This window comes from Asterias amurensis, chromosome 6 (genome assembly GCF_032118995.1).
Source record: "Asterias amurensis chromosome 6, ASM3211899v1".
Lineage (NCBI taxonomy): Eukaryota > Metazoa > Echinodermata > Asteroidea > Forcipulatida > Asteriidae > Asterias > Asterias amurensis.
The window spans coordinates 23,696,719-23,714,854 of record NC_092653.1 but is presented as its reverse complement, the minus strand read 5'-3'; the positions used below and the strand labels follow the sequence as shown (position 1 = coordinate 23,714,854).

The 18,136-nt window shown below is 38.3% G+C and overlaps 2 protein-coding genes across 3 annotated transcripts in view; both read right to left on the bottom strand.

Moving 5' to 3' along the window:
- Nucleotides 1–201: 201 nt before the first annotated feature.
- On the bottom strand, nucleotides 202–7,878 carry LOC139938726 (sodium-dependent serotonin transporter-like). The gene is made up of 11 exons (XM_071934344.1): nucleotides 7,536–7,878; nucleotides 6,801–6,935; nucleotides 5,664–5,880; nucleotides 5,127–5,400; nucleotides 4,581–4,684; nucleotides 3,893–4,017; nucleotides 3,418–3,530; nucleotides 2,735–2,866; nucleotides 1,685–1,885; nucleotides 978–1,133; nucleotides 202–411 (listed from the first exon to the last, which is right to left on the bottom strand). Exons 1-11 carry the CDS (start codon nucleotides 7,876–7,878, stop codon nucleotides 334–336), a joined length of 1,878 nt encoding a protein of 625 aa, XP_071790445.1. The 3' UTR covers nucleotides 202–333.
- Nucleotides 7,879–9,892: 2,014 nt separating this feature from the next.
- LOC139938397 (active breakpoint cluster region-related protein-like) overlaps nucleotides 9,893–18,136 on the bottom strand; it is a 35,033-nt gene continuing 26,789 nt past the window's right edge. For both annotated transcript variants that reach the window (XM_071933898.1, XM_071933899.1), the window contains 9 exons: nucleotides 18,054–18,096; nucleotides 17,551–17,619; nucleotides 17,072–17,271; nucleotides 16,901–16,957; nucleotides 16,330–16,501; nucleotides 15,997–16,074; nucleotides 14,879–15,013; nucleotides 14,247–14,352; nucleotides 9,893–13,273 (listed from right to left, as the gene is read on the bottom strand). In XM_071933898.1, coding sequence (XP_071789999.1) covers nucleotides 13,066–13,273; nucleotides 14,247–14,352; nucleotides 14,879–15,013; nucleotides 15,997–16,074; nucleotides 16,330–16,501; nucleotides 16,901–16,957; nucleotides 17,072–17,271; nucleotides 17,551–17,619; nucleotides 18,054–18,096 — 1,068 coding nt within the window. In that variant the 3' untranslated portion in view covers nucleotides 9,893–13,065. The remainder of the gene's footprint in view (nucleotides 13,274–14,246; nucleotides 14,353–14,878; nucleotides 15,014–15,996; nucleotides 16,075–16,329; nucleotides 16,502–16,900; nucleotides 16,958–17,071; nucleotides 17,272–17,550; nucleotides 17,620–18,053; nucleotides 18,097–18,136) is intronic.

Below are 18,136 nucleotides of genomic sequence, written 5' to 3'. Positions count from 1 at the left end.
AAAGGACGACCTCTTCGAAACCCGCGCTTTACAATTGTGCAATGCGGAGGAATCCGCTTGGCGCAAACTTGGTTTTCTAAATTGACAAATAGCACCATCATAAACTAGAAGAGACATTACTGCATGGAGCAACAGTTACCAACACTGTACTAAATCGTGTGACATCTGGAGGCTAAATGTGTTGCGTGAGCATAGACACAACATACCGACGGGCTGTTAAAGGCTGGCACTTTTTCAAGGTATGTGTATTTTGTAATATGGTGAGGGACACAACCAAGATGTCTGCAGGTTTGTTGCTGAAGGGTTTTGGGTTATGGAGTTGCTGGACGGAGCTCATACGTATGTTATCGGTGTTACCTCACTGTCTTCCGTGTCTGGTTTCTCTTGAGGTTTGAAACTTCCTTTGATTCGCTGTAAAACGAAACAAAATGTGGGTATTATTATCCGGTTTGATCACTAATTAGGATTGGTAACTTTACTTTCTGTGACTTAGAATAAGTTTTACGGCAACACCATGTGAATGATCTTTCTAATGAGCGTTTGGTGACACCCATAAATATTGTGTGCCAACCGGAAGGATCTCGACGCAGATGTTTAATATCAGCATGGAACATTCCAGCTTCCATATATATTTGTTTATTTATTAATCATTTATTTACCAAACCAACAGCGGACGAGCCACCAACTTACATGCATGAAAGGATAATACACAAGAGTATTCATTAGCTTATTTATTTGTATGTACATAGTTAACAATAAAAATAGAAACATCTTCGAAAAGAAAATTCAATACAAATAAGAAACAAACAAAGCATGTACTAAGACTATAAAGAATATAAGGTATGGGTGACTCATGTAACAGTTACAGTTAGTCAGTAACTGATAATAGTTGAGTCGTGGAATGGTAAACAACAAACTAACAATATATTGACTATTTCATTTCTCCTATTCCCATTTACTTTTCAGTTGAGCCTTACCTCTATGAATGTACCAGGGGTAGAAGCAATCACATTCACAGCGCAGAGGGGCACACACATGATGGAAGATGCCATGAGAGTCCAGCCAAGATAGTCCGCCCACTGAGGGCTGTTGGGAATCGGTTCAAAGTGCAGCAGCCCAAAAATCACGATGAACTGGATAGATAATAATAATCATAATTGGATTGATATAGCTCTAAATTACCACGGTATGCAAGGCGCTTAAAAAAGAGAAAATAAAGACCAAAATGGTGGGGAGAGCCAGGTACACGTTGGAGAACAGGTGAGTCTTGAGACCCTTTTCGAAAGACAGAAACAGTCTCTGGTAAGTTTTGGTTTTGAACTAGTTTTGTCATTGGTGTGTCATTCATTTCATCTATTCAATTATTATTCTTCATCATGACACAAAAACATGAAAAGTGTCGGGCAGTTTGGTTCGATCTGGTTGACGAGTCTTGGTCAGTTTGGTTTGATTTGGTTAAGTTTGGTTTCATCCGGTCTGATCCAGTTTGGTCTGCCAGACTGATTGGAATAATTCATTCAAACATTATGTTTGGTCTAACCTGATGTGGTTTAGGTTGGTCTGGTTTGGTTGAGGTGTGGTCTTGTTTAAGTTTATCCTGTCTGGTTGTTCTGGTTCAGAGTGGAAATAAATTGTGTTGGTTTGCACCAATTTTACCCGACAGTCAACACAATTTGGTACTTACAATGATAGCAGCCGGGCTAAGAAATTTCCAGCATACCAGCCAAAAGCAGTTAGGCTTGAATCCCAGCATTGCTTTGATGTCGTTACTCATCGCTCGCAGCCCATAGCACCATGATACCGCAGTAACCTCAAGGAGAACGATAGCAAGCACTGTCACTCCCACAGCGTAAGTATCATACAACCTGATCACATGCTGCCCACCCTGAGTTTAAAAGTATACATGATGAAGAAAGTATTACCATTGATGTCTATTTCGGCAACAGGTGCGGCGTTTTGAAGTGATGTACATTTTTGCAACTTTATCTTCTTTATTCTTTATCCAGTAACATTTATTTCAATGAAACAATGATGCACACTTTTGTCGAAATTACAAAAGCAATCGGTATGATGTACGATATGCTAGGTACACAATGATAACAATAAGCAGCAAATTAATGACACCATTTTGGTGTCAGGTTAAGCGAGATGATGTTGTTCCCAACTTATTGACATACAAACAGTTAGTACAACCATGGAACAAGGTAAGGTAACATGGACGATGATGAGGACAAATGAAGCAGACAAGACAGCTTCAACATGACCATGCCGTTATCAGGAGCTGAGGCCTTGGTTTGCAAGAAAATACAGGTACGAATTAATTAAGTTTTGAATGGTGTCATTTGGCAGATAGGAGGAAAAATTGGCTCTAAGAAGAACAGTGATGACGTAAGCCTTGGGGTTCGAATACTGTGTTTTGTTTGTATTCGGGAGAAATCCTGAAATTTATCAGTTGGATCATGTATAGTTTGTACCGTTTGTATTTGGTATTTCAATTAAATTAAATTAAATTAAATTCAAGTCAATATTTATTTCATACATAAATAACGTATACAAAATATTACGTAGATAACCAAAATAATAATTACAGAGGATGAAGGGAAAATAGTTAATCTTGTAATCTAAGTATGTTAACCAAAAAAAGAGACGTTTTTCTTTTCGTTTTCGGTAGATATGTGTTATATTTGTTCATATGTAAAATTGTAAAACAAAAAATGAAGTACTGTTAACTTACATACGTTACTGTCGATAGACTACCCAGAAAGCAACAAGACACAACAAGTGCAACAAATGCGCCGCGATGTTTGCCGATTGTTGTGGGAAACTTATCACTCCAAGCAGTGATGATGGACTCCAGACCACCAAACTGCAAAAGAGACAATGACATTGTTAGCATGGTACCTTTCTGTGGCTATTATCTAAAAGGGTAAATCGACCGTGTATTCCTGAGATCTGAAATATTCATTGATGAACGCTCCCCAGCGTACGCATTCTATCGGCAAGAAACGGACTTTATATTCCAGGCGACGCATCAGTGGAATATTCCTCACCAGTGAAAGTAACACTCCCAGATCCCTATAGTCTTAGTTCACTTCAATTATATTTTGAACTTTCGATCCAAACCGGACCTACTTCAGAGGCATAAACAGCTACAAACAAATACATATCCATTTATAGGTTAATAATCAGTGGCGGTAAGAAAGTTGTTGGAAAATGTTCCGAAAAGAACAGGTGGGGAGTTCGAAAAGATAAATTGATATAGTTATAACAAATAAAAACAAGTTTTGAGATATAATAATTATGCACTCTCTGGGTTGAATGGGTTAATGATTGGTCATATCTGACTAATCTGTACTTTTTAACGTGCTGACTGTTCGAAGAGTTGACATAATTCCAATGGGAAAACAATGATCTTACCGTGCTGTCCAGACCCAGAGTAATAAGCATAATGAAGCAGATAACAGACAGCACCCCTGGGGCTGGCATGGTTGCGAGAGCCTCTGGATACACAGTGAACACTAAACCTATCCCTGTAATTTACACAAAACACAATGGTTAGTATTTTAAACAGGAATTATATGCATAGATCTGATTCTCCTATAACAATTTCTGTCACAGCGTAACAGAAATACTCAGCAAGTATCACATAAAACGTCTGTATTACAGCATATTGTGAGCCTCGCTGCTAAACCCGTTTCTAAAAGACCGATTTTTCTTGCCTTATTAAACCAGCAACTTGAGGTTCATATCGAAAACACTTATTAAATACTGCATTTTTCAACTCGGCGTCCGCCATTTTTAATTTCCTTGCAAAAAGCAGACGTCATCAAAATGTTGGTTGGAAGATGATCCCAAAAACGTAGCCAAATTAGTTTTGATATTAACTTACCACCATTCTTTGCGACTTCTTCTACTGTAGTTCCTTGTTTCAGTGCCATGTAACCCAATGCTGAGAAGACTGCAAAGCCAGACACGAAGCTTGTCCAACAGTTGATGGCACCGACAATCAAAGCATCACTGTCAATAAGAACATCATGGTTCAATAGACAGACAACACATCATTGTATGCTATCCATAAAATTAATTAATTCATCAATCTTAGAGCACATATATATCCGCCGTGAGGTCCCTATGCGCGGCCAGTATTGTCCTTCAAGATATATCTGGAGCTACGTGTTAAAGTATGAGACCTATATCAATGTACATATATAATGGTTTTCAAGATGCTGTGGCGCAATATGCAGCAAACCTAACCAGAAGAACCAGGGCGAACCCCTTCTCTTAACGATAAGTGCACCTGGTTCTTAGGTGCATTCACAACACACGGGACCTACTGCTTTACGTCCCATCCGAAGGAAGAAACAATAATGGTTAAGTGTCTTGGTTAAGGAAAAAGGTGTCACGACTGTGACTCGAACCCACACTCTGCTAATTAGAAGATACATGATTCTCAAAAAGGCTTTATACTAACGAAAGTTTAAAGAAAGAATAACGTACAAGGAATTTTACTTTCGATTGTAGGTTTAATGACATATCATAATAAAAGGATGGCTACAATTTAATGTATATTATGTGCTTACCTGTAGCAATTGTTATGAAAATTATTGTAGCTTGAGAAGGCGAGCATGACCCCAAATCCTGGTCCTAACGAGAAAAAAACCTGCGTCGCTGCACCCATCCACACCTACATACAGACATGAGAATTATGTAGATTATAATTAATGTTGAGTATGCCTACTGTCTTTAAAAATTACCTCCAAGTTGCAAACTTTTTAGTCCCAGTGGAGAGGCACATTACAATGTCTATGATCCTTGAGAACCACTGGCGTCATTTGACACAACAGAACCAGTGATTTCATTGGATACAATCATTTCATTTGATCAATATTAATGTGCAGTGACGTACATACTGTGTTTGATTGGTCTGAAGTGATGTGTCGTGGGTGCAGCTGACAAACATCATCTCGGACCAATCAAAACACAGGAATTGAAAGCTTACTTTCGGTTGTCCGTGCAAAGCTTCAACTATCACTTCATATAAGTCAGCCTCGAGGGATGAGGCCACGAATAAGATATGGTATGCATAATATATGTATACGGAAAATAAAACAAAGTATAATACGCACCCCAGGATTCAAAAGCAACTCCCATTTAGGGTCCAAATAGAAGATGATACCATCTATAGCGCCCTCAAGAGTTACACCACGTATAAGAAGTACAATGAGGCAGATGTACGGCAGGGTAGCAGTTACCCACACCACCTTTCCGGAGGCCTTGATACCTCGCCATAAGCTCAAGAAGACGATCAGGTATACCGCGAATAAGCAGAGAGCTAAGTCCCACTTTACTCCGCCGAGATCCCCGATGCCTGTAGATTTGTGAGATTCCAGGACCTTACGTCTGAAGAAAGCCAGAAAAGAAAACAAATTAAAAAACACCAAACATAGACCCATACGTTTCGACCAAAAATCCATTTCAACGTTTCAAATTACTTTACAAATCACACTCAAACACAAAACCTGACTTTTCAGAATGATAACCAAACGTAATCCGCTATTTATAAGCAAACAAAGGCTGCATAAAAAGCTAACTGGTGAACTTTTTTGCCATATATTTGCTTGAAGAATCCTAAGCCTGAGAACCAGCATCTCATATTGACTTACTCATAGAACTCGGAGGTTGGCGAGACGCTGTTTTTCCCCATTGTTCGATTAACATCAAATGGATCAGCACAGTTGGGAGTATTCCATGTGTTGTTGCACGAAGTCCATGGAAGTTCGCTCCTAAATGATGAGAAGAGATAGTACACAGCCCAGGCGATGATCGTGTTGTAGTAGAAGGAAAGGTACATGTTGACTATGCATATCGCAAAACCAATTCCTGCAAGAGGATGACGAGAGGCAGAAGTAACCATGAGGCAGAGTTGGCAGCAAGTCATCTTGTGCAAATCAAAGTCAAGTCACAGGTCATTTTTATGCAAGTCCAAGTCGAGTCACAATTCAGTGCTAAAAGTTACAAGTCAAATCGCAAGTCAAAAAAAATAGCGACTCGAGTCCAAGTCACTTGACTCGAGTTGACAACTCTGCCACAAGGGTTCATCATGGGGCCGAATTAGGCACCGGTATTACCATTGCACCAGGCACCTGTAGTTCATATTGTTGGACCAACAGGGTATTTTCTACCTCCTTTGTTGGAGATGAGGCAATAAACAGTGTGGTCAATCTTCTCCCCTTTTTAAGTTTTAGATTGAATTCATTCTCATCGACTGTAACTTATGGTTTCGATCGATGAGAGTGAATTTCAATCTAAAACTTTATCACAAAACCACTCTCTACGCAAAGTCTCTGATTTTATATTAGGAAGAAACTGCTTCCAACATTTTTTTAAAGAAGCGGGTGCGCTATGGGTACAGCAGCAAGCCCAGAAATCTGCGATACTACACTACATCTTGAATAACAAATTTACCACATCTTAACTTGACATGGCGTTATAGACACAACATTCTCGTAATCTATGACAGTGCCCTTGACAAGTTCAAGGGTCTGACCCACAAATCAAATTTACCCTTACCTCAAATGGCGGCATCTGATACTTCGATCAACTACCTTAACCTAACAATTTTCAAAACTAAAAAGTTCAGAGAAACAGGTATTTTGGACACAAAAGTATACACCAAACCCAGGAGAAACCCATCAATACCCACACAAATCATATTCACACCAGGGGGATCTACACACGAACTCGTATGATTTTTAAACAACAAAATAGGTATGAGTTAACTCGCTGTGCATTAGACTTACCAGTGAGCAGAGGGCAGATTCTTTTCCACACCGTAATGCATCCAGTTCGCTGATACTGGCCGAGAGCCAGCTCCAAGTAGAGTAAGGGAATGCCCCCAAACACGGCCATGATGGCATAAGGGATTAGAAAGGCTCCTGTCGGAACAAATTGCATTGTGGATTAATATATGCAGGGATTGAACAACCTACTAAACCCTTATGGTTCACTTCGGTTCCCTTCGGTTCCACAATGATACACCCATGAGTTGTCCTTATACAAAGGTGTCAAGCAGACCGTCCCCAAATAGGTGTCGTTCTACATAAAGATTAGGAGGGCGTGTCGCTGCCACTCCCAAAAGAGAGTGTGTCACTGCCACATCCACAAGATGGTTGTGTCACTGCCACTCCCTCCTTTGTGGTGAATGCAGGAAGGAAAGAACGTAGAACTGAGGTTGATATTGAGCTTGTTTCGATTGCGCTAATCTAGAACAATAACAACAAACAAACATCTGAGATTTATTAAGTCTTTATTTGCTTCTAGACTTGGTCAATATCTCAGACGAAAGTATTTTTCGGGAAAATTGGTGAAACGGCGACTTTTTATAACAAACGGTGAGATCAAAATAGTACAATTTGTCCGGCTCTGTCACAGTTCATTGCTAACATCGTGAAACAAACAATATTGTATGCTTACTCGGGTCTCGACGATTTTGAAAGCACGAGATTTAAACTACATCTCCAGATTCGTCAACTTACCCCCGCCGTTCTCGTAACACAAATACGGGAATCGCCAGACATTTCCAAGATCCACAGCGAAGCCGATAACGGACAACATGAAGTCCATCTTGGTATCCCATCTTGCGCGACCTCTTGGTCCACTGCCGTTTCCTTCATTTAGAACGATCTCCTCGTTCTTCTGTACTGGGCTCTGCAGCTCCTCCTCTCCGCCGTCTTTATCGTCATTTTCACCGGGAGGAAAGCCTTCCTTGTCCCATGAGTTCTCCTCGTTGTCCCCGCTAAGCTCGTTCGTGTTGGCTTGTAACAACCACCCATTTGAATCCTTCTGTTCCAATGCATGCTTACTGGTGATGCCGGCCATTCGAAAACTCGATTACCACAAATCTACCGACAAAATATCAATTGAAGTTCACAGTATCTCCGATGTCTGGCAAAGAAGTTTCAGATATGAGCTTTGATCAGATTAGCTTCAGACATATCAAGTCAAAGCAATGAGTTCATGTCATACAACTTGTCCCCCGTAACTGATGGCGCATCCAATCAACCAATTGGAATCCACAAGGACAATCAAAAGTTTAACACTTATAAAGTCCACGACCAATGAGGAACAATGAGCAGCATAGCCGAGTCACCGATATTACTTCCTGTTACACACGTAGCCTCGGACACGTGCCGTTCCAATCTCGGCACAAGAAACTGTCAGACTTCTCACTTCATGGCTCGGATATAATAGCCACTAATGATACCGTACAACAGGTTTTTCTGTTGCTGAGTAATTGGACGAGGACCTGGCGCCTAAAACTCAAAGCTATTTTCTTCCTTAGGCTTGTATTACTGACAATTACGAGCATCAATAAAACCCATTGTTGGATCATTAAGATCTAAGACAAGTACGGTGTGGCAAGAGCCTTCTCCATCACGTCTCATTATGTCAATGAAAATAAGCAAAATCTAACTTCATCCAACCACTAAGTCCGAGCATAGAGCAATCTCCATTTTCACCAAAGTAACCCATCACCGGCTATCATTGAAAATATGTTTTTGCCCTTGTTCACGGTCCATACTCAAATCGTTTAATGGATAGAACGATAAATATCTATGACTTTGGTATCATAACACACAACGAATACAATACGAATACAATACACAATAGTTACTGCTCATACAATCATTGTCCGTCCACAGTGACAACCAAAACGATTGTATCAATTTAGGTTAGATGGTAACTATCTATTCAGAGATTCGTTCATATACACACAGTGCTAAACTCGGCATTTCTTTTTTCGAGCACAAGGTCCAATAGTGACCAAAATAAGTACATCACATCATTAAAATAGGGCACGTACGAATAATATGGATCAAAACTTTTTGACTAAGGTTCGTCCGAATAAAAATGACGTAGGCCTATGTCGGTTCATTCAAAGTTCGGTTATCCTTCGTGAACTCACAACCTACCCAACCAGCAAGTGAGGTTTTTTTTTCTCTAACCTTAACCTCAACCTTGACTACTTGTATCCATGATTACTATAACAAACCTATGCAATAACCTTCACCCTGACTTTTACTGTGGCCAGTGAGCCTTTATAGTTTACCGTAATGACTGCGGTTACAATAGCCTTAACATTGGTTAAATCATTAAATCAATCAGCAATGGTGTATATTTAGATCAAGGTCCAACCGTTTCCATTCAGGCTTGTATAACTGAAATGAAGGTACCGTTTAATGGATACACCAGACTCAGAGTGGTTCTTTACGTGTTCATTTTTGGGGGTATTTTGTCGTTCAATTGCTTTCGTTTGTTCGCCGTTTGTTGAGGTTTTTGGTAAAGTTTTTGCCATTATTTACATGGTATTCGTTTGGTGGATATTGGACTTTCGTTTTGTTTCGTTTTTCATGTAGTTTGTATGTCTATCTGAGAGAGTTTTCTTTAACCTTAAATCCAGTGTGGTATTTAAGCTGGCATTTAATTGAAGAGATCACGAAGGCAGTGTACATCATTCCTGGCATGTTCAACGCCCGCTTTAAGTGAAGGCATGACGCGACCACATCAAATGGCAACACTTCCCAAGATCGCAGAAGCTTTTAGTAGCCTGCTCTACAACCGAATGATGGCGTTGGCGACTTCATATTGAATGTACATGTAATGTGATGAACCCAAGTGTAGTACAATAGTGAGGTATTGAATTTACTGGTGCAGTAATCGATGCTTTTAGTATACATTAAACACACATGTAAACAAACAGCCAAAACAGCCACATCGGGACGAGCACAGATGGCAGACATTGTTGTCATGACGTCACGACCTTTACACACAACTTGTAAAGTTCATTATCCAACTGAACAAACCGTGACCTTAACCTTCAAACAGATCCAAAAGAAGCTGAGCTTAACCTTGGTTTACTCGTTTATAGAATGAAACCACCTGTTTTGGGCTAAACAACTGGATGAAAGGTAATGATAAAACCAGACATCGCGAGAAGTTCTGCCCCTTTTGTGATCAGTTCTAAAAGATATGCATACAATGGGACAAAAGTGTTTAACATAGTCATTTGCTGGCAAGCCCTCCGTTTGAGTGTTATTTGGTCGTTGGAAAACATTGGAATCTAGTACAAGGGCTATACATGTACACACGGATAAGCTTTTAACATACATTTCAGGGTGTTCAATTGCAATTCGTGTGATTTTGCAAGGGCAAATAGTAGGAAATCAGACAAAATGTAGGAAGAATGTCATGACTACGGTCTAGACATAATTCACAGCAATGACACATGTCTTTCCCTACATACGTTTAATTAACAACCATGCTTCCGCATAAGGAAGCCATTGGTTAATTGCAATGCCACTTTGTACACAAACACATGCAATTCTCCAGCCACATTAGGAATTAAAGTTATGTTTTATTTTTCCAAGAGAATGTCAATGCAAGTTTAATAAAAAGCAAGACACAAAATAAAAGTCGTGTAAATGATAACGGATGCGTACAGCTAAGAATTAAAATGTCAATCTGATAAAATTTTTTCCTTCTTTTTGTTTTACCTCTGTTTACTTCTGCTTCCACTTTACTAATGTTTACAGGTATAACCATCATTTCTATATGATATAACTCAGATCACTGGAAAAAAAATATACATACTGTACTAGTCAATCCTGGCCTTCACATGAATCTTTTATAATAGACAACCTATGGTACAGTATTTTAGCGATATAAAGTATTCCAAAGAAAGAATGTTAACATAGCTCTTTGTTCCGATTCCATGGTACTGTGTAGAGTTAAGATAATATAATACTGGTAGAATAATTGAATAGAGTAGTGACATTTTCACAGTGTAGTACAACACAAACTTTGTCGTTTATAACACAAACTTTGTCGTTTATAACTGTTTCACATGGCCCAATAACCCCCTCAACACTTTTCCTGAAATGTTTATAATAGCATCTATTAGATATATCGCGGCATGTACGCTTTTATGCATAGGCCTATATCATTTGTTTTTAAATTGTATCTTGTATACTATTAAACAAACATAATATGCTTTGAGGAAATATTATATAACCCATTCTCAGACTTCATAAATGATATAGATTTCTGAGTATAACAAGCCTATGTTCCCGGTATAACTTTTGCTACATTTCAATCTGAGTAGTTTATTAGTGGATAGAGAAATACTACAGACAACTGTGTGATGGTTTTATAATAAATCTGTACATTCTAAATATTTCTTAGTTGTACTGGATTATGCAAATAAGATTACGCAAATAAGATTATACAAATAAGATGATCAATGGTTATTTGCCTGCTATTAAATAGTTACGAAGAAATTGGTTCAACGGTACCTTTGTTTTAGGAAAAATGTTTGAGATTAGAAATAAACAGGTCAGTACAAACAAAGCAACTTTAAAGTTAAACCCTTGCAAGAACAGTCCCAACTATAGTTGCCAACTTCTAGAAAATACCCAAGAACAAATTTAAGAGAGCCCACGATACACATCAACTTCACAGTGAGTAAAGCGTCATCAATAATTATTCGTGTATATACCGAGCTCTCAGGTTTAACACAAGACTTGGATACCTGTTGGCATGCCACTACATATTTCAGTTTACAAATTTATATTAACTTTGACCACCATCTTGGTTTGGCTTCCTTTATACAAACATATGATTCTCTCCTCAAACGTGAAAGAGACCAGACTACATTTCCCATGTATGGTCACTCTAACAACACTTTTGATCATGTGACATAAACTTTGTACACACCATTTGTAAACCATTCCCTGAACAAAAACATAACAGGGACCTCAAAATTAGTATCACGGTTTGTTTCAATGTTAAATGGGTTAATAACCAAAAGTTACAGTTCTCAGCATATCTAGAAAATAACCCAAATCAACAAACTTTGACACGATAAATGTACTGTATATTAAAAGACTGGGACAATTACATCAACTACTTTTATCTACATAATATAAATTTCAACTTGTACAGCATAATATATACAACTATATCTCTTCTGAGTAAACATGTTACGACACTTAGCTTATTAATCAAATAAATTACACTATAGTTATCAAAATAACTCTTCTGCATCTGGGTACATTTTAATTAGTACTGAAGTTATCAGTGGAAAAATATAGGTTATACAAAAATATGTAGAGTTGATAATTTTTGCAATGATCTGTGTTGCCTCATCAGAGTCATAAATCAAAGACATTTGAGTTCTTTTTATAATAGTACAAACTTTGACGAAATATGTATAATCTGCATATTAGATAAGGTTATATTATGAAACTTTCTGCTTTATAAGGCTTCCTTGGCTTTCTATTATGTAGAGTTTCCAAGGTTATTTAGATTTTCTTAATAAGGTATAATTTTAAGGATTCTGAGAAAGAACCCACAAAACACTACTAATAGCCAAACAGAAAATTCTCATTAATTGTGAGAAACCAACATGGCTAATGATCTGGAAACCAATCAAGAACTGTTTGCATGCGATGAATGTCTCATTTTACACAGTAATTAAGGAGCCAGATTATAGTAGGCCTATAAGTACATGTACATGTAACAGATATACAGTTTGACAGAGTGAACATTTCTGAGAATTGATTTCTTGCAATTTTAGACTAAAAACCTTCTAAATATTGCAATTCAGGAAATTTACAGGCTATATGCATCGCACAACACTTTTGTTACTGCGCCAGGAGTGTCTTTTAGACAGACATGGCGCATTATAAATTGCCGCTATTATTATTATTATTATTATTATTATAAAAGTGTATCTATTGTTCTAACATTTGTATATCTTTGTATACATGTATTGTGATACCTGAATAAAGAATTATACAAAATTAGACACAGTGTGGGTAATTTCAAATATAAATGATATGCCTGGACCCAAAATACAGTTTTGACTGCGCAGTATTGACGACATCAAATCTTACGATGCTTGTATGTGAGTTGAGCTTTGATCTTTGATCCACAGGAGCCAAGATAGTTCGGAGTTACGTGTATATTGTAAATCAATAGCAAGGGGGCTCTGTACTGAGACATCTACTATTCATAGTTGTAATGCTCAAGGTAGTAGAAGAGAATTCCGACCTGTGACATGGCGTCAGACATGCCCATGATCCCGGTCATGAAGGCTTTGTTGTCACCAGTGGCCAGGGGAGAGGGTTTGGAGGCTGGGCCAAGCAGGGTGGGGCCAAACACTGTGGCAAGGTTATGTAAGTGCATCTTGTTGACTGATTCATTTTCTGCCACTCTGCATAACAATAATAATAATTAAAACTTGTAGAGCGCCATCTATCTAAGACTGAACTTATTCCGAGGCGCATCAAAACAAACAAAAAACCAAGAGAGTAACAAAAATATTAAAAAATTATGTAGCTTAGAAAGAACAGCACCTTGATTTAAGCAGGTTAACATAAGCGCTGGCAAAAACAAGTGGTAAAAAATAACAAACAGAAAGTTAAAGATAAGAAAAATTGAATAAGTGAGTTTCAAGCAATGTTTTGAAAATAACCAGAGACTTTGAAATGTAATGAAAGAGAGTTCCAGAGAGTGGGTGCAGATACAGAAAATGCACGAAAGTAAAAATACAAGGCTCTAAAGTGTGATAACAATAAGCATTTCATAATGCACCGGTATCTGTCTAGATGGTGCAGCAAAGTAAAACTTATACCAGAACAAACAATAGGGAACACTTTGATAGATTAAAATATAAGTTTTTGAACTGCCTCTAGCTACCAGGCAAGCTCTAGAATTGAAAATGCTGTGTGTTCGAATCTCACCCAAGCAATATGCCTGTGATTTTTTCTAACAGAACTCTGGGAAAGTACCGAGGTGCTAACACACATCGGTGTAAGGGTAAAACCAAAGTTAATAGGAAGGCACGCTGTAGAACTCACTCGCAGCCTAATCCCTTCTTAGACTTTCTTCAGATATTTATTTACCAAGACAAAATGTTTGACCACAAGAGGGCGCCATTTAGGAATGAATGAGAAAATAGAATTAGCTGTTGCAAACTGCTTACTTACCAAAAAAGTTATGGTATAAGTGGGATAAAAATAGTTGATGGCCTGACATTTTCGACTCGGCAGAGTCTTACTTGAAGGCTACAATGAGTCTTTCTCAAACGCTGAATAGCCTTCGAGAAAGATTCTGCCAGGGTCAAAATGTTAAATCATTAACTATTTCTTTGCATTTAGGAATTAAGTGTTAAGTGACTTGCTCACCTTTTGAGATGTCTGAACAGGTATTCTATGATGGTTTTGTTTGGTTCTGGTACAGTCTTCATGATTGATATCATGCACTCTCTCTTAGCATCAGGATCCTTAAGGGCTACGATAAAATAACAAAAATAGTGGTAATGGTCAGACAACAGTTGCTGTAATTACATATACTGCAGGATCCATACAGTTTGTTCGAACATGTCCATGCCTTTAAAGGCACTTTGGTAATTGCCAAAGACCAGATTCTCACTTGGTGTATTCCAACATAAAATTAAAATAACTTAAAATTCGTGAAAATTTTGACTCAATTGGTCATCGGAGTTGCAAGAGAAAAATGAAAGAAAAACACCCTTGTTGTACACATTTGTGTGATTTTAGATCCCTAAAAAAAGCTTCAAGCCTGAAGTCTTCTATTAGATTCAAATATTTGAGTGAGAAGTTACCTCTTTTTCAAAAGCTTTGTTATTTCAGAGGGAGCTGTTTCTCGCAATGTTTCATACTATCAACAGCTCTCCATTGCTTGTTACAAAATAATTGTGTTTATACTTACAATTATTTTGAGTAATTACCAATAGTGTGCCTTTACGGAAGTGTCAAAAGATCTTAGTAGAAAATAAGGAGGAATTAATGCTTACCAAAGCCATCCTTTATTTTACAGTAGAGATTCTGAGTGAAGATGGGTTCAGGGAGATCTCTGAAGTAACGCTTGATGAGACCAGCTACAGCGTGTATCTCAGCCTGCTTCAGCTTAGTAAGAATGTGTTTGCTATCTGTCATTTGGAAACAAAATGTTTCAATATAAATAAATTTCTCCTGAAGACGAGCAGGGTATACTGTTCCAAAGACCACATCTGCTCTTTTCAGAGCCAACACTGAGCCAACACTGAGCCAACACTCCCTCACAAAAGATCTTATACATGGTTGTACCCGCAAGTTTACTATTTAGCATTTATAGTTACTTCTTATTAATAACAGTGTTGGGTGTAAACAAGTAACAATTGACTGGAGCAGGACTTGAACAACGACCTCCAGATTAACGTACCGGCACTCTACCAACTGTGCTATCCAGGCCTATGTTGCAATCTCACTATTAGTAATATCTTTGTTTGGGGGCATATCCTTCAGTTTTATCAAACTATGATGTCATCTAAGGTCTATTGATTTCTATTATCCTTTTGTGGGGTCGATTTCACAAACAGTTAGGACTAGTCCTAACTTAGGACTAGTCCTAAGAGATATCAAAAACGTACAGCTAGTCCTAAGTTAGGACTAGTAACTCGTCCTAACTCGAGATAAGACTAGTCCTAACTCTTTGTGAAATCCATCCCAGTTCCTCTTGTCATGTAACACTTAAAATTACTTGAGTGTAACTATAAATACAAATATGAAAAGAGCTGGTTTGGTCTCGATGTTCGAACATTATACTCTGCTTGTCTTCAGGAGAAACCTGAAGAGACGAGCAGAGTATACTGTTCAGCGTCTGAAAGCCCTTATATGCATATCTGGATCAAAGAATCAAGGGGAAAACAAGATAATACCAAGACCTGAACCTTATCCATAAAACATGTAATCGAAACTATATAATTTATGGTTTTTAAGTAAACTGAAGTGTCACTGAATTGAACAGCGCCATCATTTATCAATCATGAAATAAGTTTCAAAAATGTTTAGTCAAACAGAGAAAACGATCTTCCACAATCAAACCAAACTGACTGTCACAATCACAATATGAAATTAATACTAATTGACTTACTCATTTCAAAGAGTTTTCTTAACCCCAAGATGTCAGCTGAGGAGCCAGAGATCCGATAAATTCCCATTTCTGAAATACCTGGCAACAAAAGGAAAGACAAAAACTTTAGAAGTGATTCCGTCATCATCCTACGGTTCTATGGTAAGAACTGAAGCCCTGCAAGGTTTTTCAAAAGAGAATGACGTTTTGTTAGGTTGTTGTTGTTCAGTGGTCTAGCACATTAAGCAAAGTTTTGGTAGTTGTATCATCATGAAGTGGCCGTCCGTGGCCTGTGGCCGTCCGTGGCCTTGTGATGTAATTTAATCAAATTTAATTTTTTACAATGCAACCTACCTCTTCTATCGATCTCCTCCACACAATTGATGACGATATTGGGTATCTTGGTACCCTCTCTTTGACACAGGTGGCTGATCCTCACCCCAAACACACCCATTTTCTTTTTGGACTGTACCCGCTTCAGAGCCTTTTCAGATGATTCAAACTTCAGACTTATGTCAACCTCAAGCTGAGAAGAACGAAAAATCAAATTAAAAACAGAAATACTGTTTAAGGAAACAAGTAGAATGCAAAAACTGTAGGTTTGAATCCCACCCAAGTTTTTTTTGTATGATGGCCTCAGGAAAGCATTGAGTATGCAGTGCTTATCACACATTGGTGTAGGGTAAAACTTAACACAATCTGCAGGCCTTGAAAGAACCCACACCAATTGCTGTGGTGCTCTGTGCTTTTGCTGTGTTGTCCTGTGTAAAGTTCTTATATAAATTCACATTTTGCTCACAGCGGTGCCCCCTACCAGAGGGAAACTGCTGTGCTCCTTCACGAGCAAAGTTCAAGGCTTCTCATCCCCAACATGCCCAATGCAATAAATACATTTATAAAACAAACATGGAGGTATCTTCTTTACCTTTTCCATTTGGACGGTAGTGCTGATTTGCTTCTTGCCAATCTCCGATCTTGTGAGCTGATAAAGAAAAAAAAATTCAAATTACTATCAACAACAATACTAACATGCTGATCATTATTCTATGCACCCAGGTAAGTACCAGATTTCAAAGGTTCTGAAACACTAACTCACCGTCTTGGCCCCTTTGTCCATCATCTCGTCTTCAAGCCCCTTGGTGTAGTCATAGCATAGAATGCGCAGCATTTGGGCGCCCTCAACTTCAAGCGCAAACTCCTCATCCCACGTTGGCATCTTAGAGTTCTCCGACTTCTTAGTCTTGGCACGGAGGGAGATGATCCCATAAGAGTCAACCTCAACACAGCAGTAGAGCTCTGATTAGAGGAAAAGAAAAGAAGTGGATAAAGGTGAGCACATAGACTCCCATGACTTGTGCCCTTGAGCATAAATGCTTCGTAAAAAGTTGGGAAGGTAGTACAGTCTGCGCTACCAGCCAGGCTTCTAGTGGATGACACCAATCCCTTCATCCTAGTGAACTGTGAAGGGGTTAGACCTGTTTCAGCCCCAGGAGTAAGTGGCAACGTGCCCCCTGGTAACATTAGATTTGGGTTTATTTGGGACTAATAAAAAATAAAAATATTAACTTTACTTACGTCCTGGCACATTAAGTCCCTTGGCATGGTGTACAGTCACATGTAATGTTCCAAACAACAGCTCTTCCTCTGTGGAATAAAAACATTGGTAATAATACTTTGAATAGATGTAATGATGGGAGACTTTTGAGGCAAGCTCAGAACGACGTAAACAATGGAAATTTACCTGGTGGTAAGTCTGCTGCCATCTAGCATTAAAGTCTCCCCTTGCATTTAGCTTTAGGGCTTAAAAGTTGTGAGATAAGCACTGTATACTGAGATTCCCGGCGGGATAATTCACAACCGGGATCCCGTGGGATTTGTTGCTTTAAAATTGTTGTTCAGTTTTATTATTTCTTTTTTCATTTTAAACACTTTACCAATGTTTTTCCAAAGGTTTTAGGACTTTGAATTTTGTTAATCAAAAATCTGTTGAAACTCTGTTCCCACCTAGTTTTCCCTGGTTTCGAGAGATCAATAAAAATGGAGCTTAAAATTGTTGAGCTTAAAATTGTTGAGCTTACCGTCTTTGATGAGTATTGATCCAATGTTGTTTATCTTGCGACCCTAGAAAAGAAACAAATCACATAAGTCAATATCCAAGTTT